We start from the raw sequence: 9,712 nt of genomic DNA, 5'->3' as shown, positions 1-9,712 counted from the left end.
TTTTTTTTTTTTTTTTTTTTTTGAGACAAGGCCTTCCCTTGCTCTGTCACTGCAGCCTCAACCTCCTGGGCTCAAGGGATTCTTTCCTGAGTCTACTAAGTAGCTGGGACTACAGGTGGGTGCCACCATGCTCAGCTACTTTTCATTATTTTTTGTAGAGATGAGGGTTCACTAGGTTGCCAAGGCTGGTCTTAAGCTCTTGGGCTCAAGCATTCTTCCCACCTCAGCCTTCCAAAGTACTGGGATTACAGGTGTGAGCCACTGCACCTGACCTACAGCTGTTTCTTACAGGTGAATTTTTAAGGTATAAATCAGTTTATGTCTCTCCTCCATCAGAAACATTCCAATGGCTCCCCAGTGCACTAAGAATAAAATCCACTCTATGCCACAGCCTACAAGCCTTACAGAGCTGTCCCAGCCTTCCTCTTCCCATTCATCTACAAATCACCTCCTCATCTACTGTGTTTCCAGAACATAGAACATCTTCTAGTCATCAAATACATTAGCTTATTTCAGTCTTAGTTTCATTCTTGCAGATTCCTCTCTCCACAGTGCTTCTGTTACCTGGAATTTTCACATTTATTTATTTCTTTATTTTAGATCAGGACTCTGACTAATGGTACTGTCTCAGACAGGCCTTCCTAACCTATACCTAGTCAGGGGTTAGCCATTCTCTAGCACATTGCCTTGATTTTTCCCCTTCCCTGCATTTATCATGCTTTGATATTACCCCACCTCATCTTATGTATTATCTTATACATTTGTTCACTTGATAATCTTCTCCTACAATGTTAAGTTTGCTCCATGAAAGCAGGGAATTACCTAACTCATTGACATGATGTGGCTCTGTTACCACCCGAATCTCATCTTGAATTCCCATGTGCTGTGGGAGGGACCTGGTGGGAGGTAATTAAATCAAGGAGGCAGGTCTTTCCCATGGTTGTGAATAGGTCTCATGAGATCCGATGGTTTTAAAAAGGGGAGTGTCTCTGCACATGCTCTCTACTCTTGTCTGCTTCCATGTGAGATGTGCCTTTTACCTTCCACCATGATCCTGAGGCCTCCCCAATTTACAAAAGAAAGAACTTTAATGGGCTTACAGTCCAGTGGAACTGTGAGTCCATTAAACCTTTCTTTTGTAAATTGTCCAGTCTTAGGTATGTCTTTATCAACAACATGAAAATGGATTAATACACTCATTTATCATTGAATCCTCTAAAGTGAGACTACTTTTGACACACAGGAGTATTTGTCCAATAAATATTTGTTGAATAAACCAATGAACAAATAAACAACTGAAAGTATAGACTCATTACTCTCCCAAATATGCTATTTCTAGCTACTCATTAATGTCCCCAAAATGCTATTTCCAGCTTACCTTTTTGAGATCTATATTTCTCAGCAGTAAACTGAGAATAACATTTAATATTCACCTACTCAAATTATAATTCCAGATGCTAGTATTATGTATGTAATTCTCTAGCAAGTGCCAGGCACTGGGGTAGGTAATTAACAATTCATAAGCAGCATTCCTATTATTACATAATACAGTTTGACTTAAACACAATTTTATCATGGCATATACATGTACACACACACACACACAAACTTACATATTAGGGAGAAAATACCTAATTCAAGGCATCTTGTACCTACCTGTCTACAATCACAGGAGACTTGGCAGATTCTTTAGCTATTTCGGAGGCCACAATATAATTGCCCAAAGAGTAAAAAGCTCTTCTAATGATAGCTGGCTCATCATCAAAGATGCTCCTCCACTGGCCAATGCAAGAGGGCGGCGACCTTAGGAGGACAGCCTTAAGCGAATCTGCAACTGACTGGGTCACCGTGGTTTTACCTGCAGGTCACACACAAAGTAGACACATCTGAACCACAGCCCAGAAGTTAATGCTGACTTAGAAGGAGCAAAGACATTCTCTCCACCTGCAAATCAAAGGCGTAGACTAAATAACAGGATTCTTTATGATATAGACCCACAGGGAGTTAGGATTCCTCCGTGTGCTGTTAGGAAATCTGGAGGAAGCAATTTTGGTGAGGGATCAAACCCAGTGTTGGGAGTCCAGATACAAGAGGCCCTTTTATGTATGACTTTTATTCCTGGCAGCCCAGCGACTGCTGACCCTCTTACCATGCTCCCCAATCTGAGGACATTCTCTCCTCTTACTCTGTCTGTAGTTGACAAACCCAAGCCTGGCAACCACGGCGACTCTCCTCACCCCACCTCTCCTTCTGCCTTCTTCATACCCTGCTTCCACTTCTGTGTAATCCCTTTCCAATGTCCAGCCTTGGTTCTGCCACTCACTCCTGCGCTTGCCCCTTTGGGTTCAGCCTTTAGAGCTTTTGTGTCTGCTTTAGGCTTCAGCTTCCTCCTCAAAGGCACGGCGTAGGCCTCCCTGACTTTCTGAGTCCCCCTTGAACAGCCTTGGGTGACAGATTAGCCCCTTGTCAGAGCCCACCTCACGATTCTCAGCTGCTGCCTGCAGCTCAGGACAGGTGGTGATGAGAAGATGATCTACTCCAGCACGCTGCGCACTAGCTTCTCGGAGCTCCCCCTGTTTCAATGTATTTATATGTTTCTCTATCACACACTTATCACATTATTGCCAACTGTCTATTTTCTTTTTCTCTTGGATTGTCAGGATAGGCCCTAACAGTAGCTACCATTTCAGTGTCTACTAGGATCCAAGTACTCAGCACGTTATGCTCCTAATTCTCCTAGTGGCCCTGCAAAACAGTTATTATTTAATAATCTTACAGATGAAGAAACTGAGCACTGGAGAATTGAACAAATGTACCCAAACTCACCCTCCTGGCAGGCCTGGGGGCAGCATGCAAATGCAGGGCAAACAGAACCACTAGCCTGTGTTCTTTCTGCCACTCTATGCCAACTCCCTGTAACGTCTCTATGTGTGGATGCTGTGCTGAGGTTGAATTTTTATATCTCCTGTAATCCCACCAAATCTAAATTAGCTGTAGGCACAAAATAAATGATCAGCAAAACATAACAGCTGAAGGGCTAATGGTATTCCAATTCCCTCTGTGGCTGAAAGAAACTGTGACTGGTTCTGGGCACAGCCAGTACACTCGAGTGATGACAGCTGGTCCCCTGAAGGCCAAGACATGGCCCGATCATTCAAATGGAGCCAGGATGGTCAAGGTGGGCCATCACCTGTGCTGCGTCTGCTTAGTGGGGTACACAAGAGCCTTTATATGAAAGTTGTCTTTTATTTGTTAAAAGTAAAAGTCTGTACCCCTCAAGTTTACACAGGAATAGAAACTCCTGTGCTGAACCACCGGATGCTGGAGTTCTCCAAGACCACCCCTCTCCTTGGTGTCTCCACTGCCACAGGAGCAGCACTGCTGCCCCTTTTGTGTTCTGGTCTAATGTGAGCACATCCATTGTATTATGAGCTCCGTTTGACAGCTCAGAAGACTTTTTTCCCTTCCATTTCCTAGTTCTTCCACATTTTGCTCCAAAAGAATCCCTGAATTTCTTGAGGTTCCTGGACATGCCCCACTGGTTCAAGCCTGCGGTTCCTGGACACACCACCCTGGTTCAAGCCCTTGCACCTTTGCCCATGCTATTTCTTCTGTCTAGAGGACCTTTCCTGCTTTCATCACTTGACAACTCCTATCTGTACTTAAAATACAATCCAGGTATCACCCCTGACCATGCACTCCATGCCACAAACCCCAACAGAGGCCAGATTCAGTGCCCTTCTTGCGTTCCACCAGAGCATTGACGCTCCGCATCCACACCTCATGCTGCTTCACACTGAAGGTCTTATTCATCTCTGCACTGCAGGGCCTGCCACACAGTAGGGACATACATAAGGCTCCATATAAAGTTTGACTTTGCAGGAACTATTTCTGTTTCTGCATCTAATCAGTTAGTGTCATTGCCTATAACTAAAAGGTAATATTATCTTACCAGTGGCATCCAGTCCTTCGATGGCAACAACCTGGAACTTTCCCTTCTGGACCTGTTTCGGGCACTGGTCGACGAGTTCAAGCACCGCCCGGGCTTCAGGAATAAAGGAGGTACACTGTAAAACAACGCCTGTCCATCAGCAATGAAGCCAGTGGTTGCTACAGAAATCACACCTAAATTGCTGAGGACAAGGTTGCCAAATGCTAATAAGGCCTAAGTTATACTGAGCACCGTGCCAGGCCATGGGAATTCAGAGTAGTTCGAAGCTAAGATGGGCTGCAGTGTTTTATTTTATATTGAATAGCTGAGGCTCGAAAAAGCTGTCCTTGTCTGGATCGCTCGGAAGCCTGCAGCCCTCACTGAGCAGCTTCGAGACAGGCCAGGCAAGGCACATCATCACAGTGTCCTGTGACACAGCAACACGGAACTACAGGCCCGCTGGGAACATTGTGTCACAAGAATGGGTAGTCAGCTACACAGTGGGCTGCATCTGCAGCATGTCCTCTCCTAGCCTCTCAGAGGGCTGAGAAAAAGAGCCAAGCACTGCAATCATGAAGCCAGCAGAGCAGCGTCCCCCTGGGAATCCCCATTTCCTCAATGTGCATTATCTCACTGCACGCTCACAGCATCTCACAGCGAGGCCCAGACACTTACTTATGTGCTCGCTCTGAGCAAGGCAATCTTCTAAGTGCTTTACAAGTATTCAGCCAATCTCTGTGATCGCTCTGGGGAGGGGGAGAGGGGACTATTATTATTCCCATCTTATGAATTAAGGAAACTGAGGCAGAGAGTCGAAGAAACTCCTTTGAAGTGACACAGTTAATAAATGCCAGAGTTTGCATTTAAATACGAATGGCTGATCTTGCACTCTTAACTGATCTACAACGTTGTGCCATAAGGTTGGAAAATATTCCCAAGATCCATGGGGCATCCTCAGGGGTCATCCTTGTCACAGGAGGACAACTGCCTAGCCTGCAATCAGAAAGACCAGTCTCTTTCTTTGAGTACCTGCTGTGAGTCAGATGTTTCCTTAATCATCAGGACAACACCCCGAGATGGGAATCGTACAAGCCAAAGGGGAAAACAGAGCAATTGAGTACACTGCACAGGTTCACTCCAGTCGGTAGGTAAACACTATTTAAGTCTAAGTTTCTTAAACCTCCTAAACTCATGCATTTTCTTTTTCACTCCCAAGATCCTTGAATGGTGATCAAAAGCAAATAAATTACTTCCCAGCTGGCATTATCTTCCCTCCCTCCGGGCAGCCCCTTTACCTCTCCTTAGTGCTGTCGGATGCTTTTACAGAAAGCATCGCACAGCTTGGCGTTGGGCTCTGTCCTGCATCAGGTTGCAAGACTTGTAAACAAGAATCTTGAGAGAGCTGCCTGACACACAGGCCACCTTCCCTACCTGATTTGTTAACAGAAATAAACAAACCACCCAGGCAAAAACCGGCTTTATAGGTCAGCCTCTTGGTCCAGTTCTCTGGTCTGAAGGGTTCCGAGGCCACGCTGGGCGCTGGAAAGGGACAGAACTCTTACCTCCTCCAACACGGCCCGGGCGACTTCCCTGTCCGGGAAGACAACGGAACTGGCCAGGTCTGGCACCACCGGGTGCAGCGGGGGCTCCGGGGCGGGCACGACGCGTGCGCAGCCCACCTGCAGGCACCGGCCGTCCCGCATCTCCCAGAGGCGCTGCCACAGCTGGCCGGACGGGTCGGCCTCGAACTCTCCCAGGTGCGGGCGCGGGGCCTCCTGGCAGGCGTCCAGAAGCTCCAGCAGCGCGCGCCGGGTGTCGGGGTCATCCTGGGGGTCGCGCAGCAGGAAGCCGTGCTGCGGGCTGCCGGCCTGGCCGCCCGGGCAGTAGCAGAGCAGCCTGAGCAGCTGGCACCGCTGGAAGGGGCCGCGGCGCAGCTGGTGGAGCAGGCGGTGGTGCAGCCGCGCCGCCCGGACCCGCGCCCCGCAGCCGGCGCCCGGGGTCACGGGCACGCACAGCGAGTAGCTGCGCTCCGGGGGCCCCAGCAGCGCCGCCAGGCGGGGGTCGGGGGCGTCCGCGGGGCCGGGGGCGTCGGCGCGCAGGGCGAAGTGAGCCAGGCTGCAGTCGGGGAGCTCCAGGACGAAGCGGCGCGGCGGAGCCATGGCCCCAGCGCAGACCCCGCGCCGCCCGACCCGCGGCCCCGAGAGTCGCCCGCGCAGGAGCGGGCGGGCGAAGGCCATGGGCGCGCGGGGCGGTCGACCCCGCCCTCGGCCGCGCCTCGGAAACGAAACCCGGGGGGGAGCGAAACGACGGCGGGAAAAGGAAAGCGAAGCGCCGCGGGAAAACGAAAGCAAAGCGCTGCGGGGAAACGAAACCCCGGCGAGGCAGGAGCCCTGGGGAGAGGGCGCCCTTCCGGCCTCGCCTCTTCGCCGCGAGATGTGCGGGGCAAACAGTAGGCGCTCGGGAGCAAACGCTTGGCCCGGAGGCCCCAGGTGTGCGGCGCACCGAATGAGGACCTAGGCGCTCGGCCCCAAGGTAGCTCCGTGTACGTTCTGTGGGCGACTGGCGTCCCCGACCCTGGTTTGACTTCCTCCTCTGCGGCTTCTGCCTGGTGCATGGAGTGGGGGCGGGGTGCACGCGCGCGAGGGACAGAGGGACACAGAAGTCCCTTCCCGGTGTAACTGGCTCCTCATCGCGCACGTGCAGGCGCACTACCGCCCTTGGATGACTGACCAGGCCCTGCAGACCGTGGGCGCCTTCCCTGACCTCAGCTCCCAGTTCTGACCGCGCGTCCCTGCCCCTCCAATCCCGCAGAGCTGCTTTCCTGCGGGAACAGGGCGCAGATCTGGCTCTTCCCTCTCCAGTATCTTATGTCACCTGTGCACTCACTCATCTGTGCACTGACTCACCTGTGCACTGACTTACCTGTGCACAAGCATTTCCCCCTTCTCGGAATTGCCCTCTCCCTTTTGTGGACTCTCCAACTGGGAAGTGTCGCCCAGACTGGCACCTCGAAATCGCCTTTCGTTCACCAAATTGCCTTTTCCTGCACTACGGTGAACTGTCTCAGGATAGCATCCTCTGCCTGCCACAGTCGCGTCAGCACTGTTGCTGCGCCAAAGGGTGACTGCCTGACAGGATAACAGTGTTTGCCCAGTTACATGGATATTTTATTCTGTGTTTACTCATTAACTGATGCCTTTTAAAAATGATGTCAAGCAAACCAAAAGCAAACCAAAGGATAATAATCCCCAGAGAAAATAAAAAAATTTAGAATTGAGACAAAGATTGAAAACATTCGATGACCTGAAAGCAGCTATGTTTTTTATGTCTTAATCAAGTTGGACTTAAACTTGGGGTTATGTTTAATTCTGAAAAGTCTTTTAACAAACGTGAAATATAGATAGGTGGTTGGCGTGTGAGTTAATAGGCCAAGAGAAATTAGAAGTTTAAAATTGTTTAGCTCTTTGAGAATAGAATCGTTTTTATACTCTATGAGGAATTTCAGTTTTGGACATTTAGCACGTGCGGATGGTTTCACATGTTTGTAGTATACGAAAGCAAGAGTCTTCCTTTCACCCCTTTAAGTCAGCGCTGCGTCTTAGAAGCCTGCTTGGCCTTTTCCCTATGCTGTCCACCTCTCTGGATGTATTACTCTATCCTGGCTGCCATCACAAAATACCACGGACTGGGCAGCCTAAACAACAGAAAATGTATTTTCTTGAAGTTCAGGAGACCAGAGAAGTTGGAGATCAAGGTGCCAGCAGGGTTTGTTTTTTCTGAGGCCACCTTCTCCCTGTGTTCTCACGCGGTCTTTCCTCTGTGCTTGCATCCTTGGCGTCTCCTTGAAAGTCCGAGTTTCCTCATCTGGAAAGGACACCAGTCAGATTGAATTAGGTCCCACCATATTGTTCTCGTTTTAATGTAATCACCCACTGAAAGCCTTATTTTGAAATACAGTCCTACTGTGAGGAACTGGGGGCTAGAGCTGTAACATATGAGTTTTGGGGGACATACTATAGCCTATAACCCCACATATCTGGGTTAGGAGCCTCTCCTGAGTGCCCCACCAGGTCTATGTGTCCTCCGACTTTGACTGTCTGCAGTCACTTGCCAGTCTGTTTCCCTCCATTCTGCACCTTGAGGATCAGTAGAAAGCCTAGCTTATTCCTAACTTTTCCCTGAGCCTCCAACGGAAAGAAAACCTGACAGGCAGTTTGCTAAATGAACCATCCTACTTTTTTAAAAGTTTTCCTCTATTTTTCACCTACCTTTGCCCTACAAAGGATGTAAAGTTAATAACACTGCAGTACCTGGGCCCAGTCGATATTATAAAAGTGTTGAAGATGTTGAAGATATAATATCTTCATTCATAAAGAAAAATTTTTGTTAGATTTTCGAGCCCCTTCCAATTTGTAAGACAGAGACTCTGGCGGCCACAGCTGGAGGTTTAAATTGACTCAACTTGCCTGTAGCAGCCCACTCTTGCAGGTGGGAAGGGGAGAAGCTGCAAGCTGGGAAGATACTTCACAGAGGTGTCTTTAAGTGAATGACTAGCGCAGCTGTATTATAGGAAAAAACGTAATCTTCGGCACTTATAAACAAGAAAAAATGAAACTTTTCCAGCCATTCTACTCCTAAGAAAAAAAGAAACAGGAAGGGAGAATTAACCAATATAAGCAGCAATTAATAAATAATAAAATGAGAGAAATAACATTTAGAAAAACAGCTTAGTTTTCGAAAACATGTTTAAACAGATGAGTACTCAGTTCATAAAAGAAAGAAAGAAAATGCAAATCAGAATAGGAATAAATGAGATGGTAGAACCACAAGTTGAAAAGGATACCCAAAGGAGAATATTACAAACAATTCCACGTTCATAAAAGTGAAATTACAAAATAAATGATGAGCTCAAAAAACAAGAATTAATAAAATGAGCCAAAGATAGAGTGATGACTCTATGACTATGTAACCCAAATCCTAGGCAAGAAGTTAATGAAAGGGCGAAAAAGCACTGAGCAAGTTTCAGAGATCACTTATTTATCAAGGAGGAGTTAAGCCCTTTCCTACATAAGCCTTCAGTTTCTTTATCAAATAAAAATTTATCCTAGCACATTTGTGGGTTTACAATTTGCAGAGTATTCTACTGCCTCATGGAGTTGGTTTTCTCACTAAGGAATGTTCATAGAGCTGCCTTTTAGGGAAGAGCTACCATGACAGGTCCAGCTGCTCACCCCTTGCATATCCCCATAGGAGCCTGAAACCATGATTGCTCTTTGGCCAGACCTTGGAAAGCTGACCCTCCAAAGGCTTTTTATATTCATGGTTGGTGATTCTGTCGTGTACACCTGGAGCAATAGTCCATGACATGACAACTTGCAATTATTTTGCACAAACGTCAAGATTGATGATACGCACCTCACTCATTGTTGGGGTCCTGAAATTTGGTTACCATAGCTGGACACATGGCAGGATGTGCCTACGTGTCTAGCCATTCTATAGTGGCAGACCCTGAGACTCAAACAGGCTTCTCCTGGCCAGTGGTTTCAAACATGTGCTGATAGTTCACCACTGGAGAGAGCATACCCTGTGCAACCCAGGTGATGAAGGACCCAGAAGCTTATGACTACCCTCTCCAGACTGCTTGACTTACCCCTGCTTCCTGTTGCGATTGCTCTACAACCTGGTAGAGGAATAAAGCCCAGATGAGAGTATAACATGCTCCTGATCTTATGAGTCCTGTCTGTGAATCATCAAGCATGAAGATGGTCTTCAGATGTACAC

The 9,712-nt window shown here is 48.1% G+C and overlaps 1 protein-coding gene across 1 annotated transcript in view; it reads right to left on the bottom strand.

Moving 5' to 3' along the window:
• Positions 1 to 6,362, bottom strand: part of CMPK2 (cytidine/uridine monophosphate kinase 2) — a 15,800-nt gene extending 9,438 nt beyond the window's left edge. Inside the window, exons 1-3 of the mRNA XM_032294223.1 lie at positions 5,494 to 6,362; positions 3,953 to 4,067; positions 1,657 to 1,858 (exon numbers count right to left, since the gene is read on the bottom strand). Coding sequence (XP_032150114.1) covers positions 1,657 to 1,858; positions 3,953 to 4,067; positions 5,494 to 6,168 — 992 coding nt within the window. The 5' untranslated portion in view covers positions 6,169 to 6,362. The remainder of the gene's footprint in view (positions 1 to 1,656; positions 1,859 to 3,952; positions 4,068 to 5,493) is intronic.
• Positions 6,363 to 9,712: the final 3,350 nt, after the last annotated feature.

The sequence above is a fragment of the Sapajus apella genome, unplaced genomic scaffold (assembly GCF_009761245.1).
Source record: "Sapajus apella isolate SASKATOON/1434 unplaced genomic scaffold, GSC_monkey_1.0 scaffold31, whole genome shotgun sequence".
Lineage (NCBI taxonomy): Eukaryota > Metazoa > Chordata > Mammalia > Primates > Cebidae > Sapajus > Sapajus apella.
This window is presented reverse-complemented; position numbering and strand designations above follow the sequence as displayed.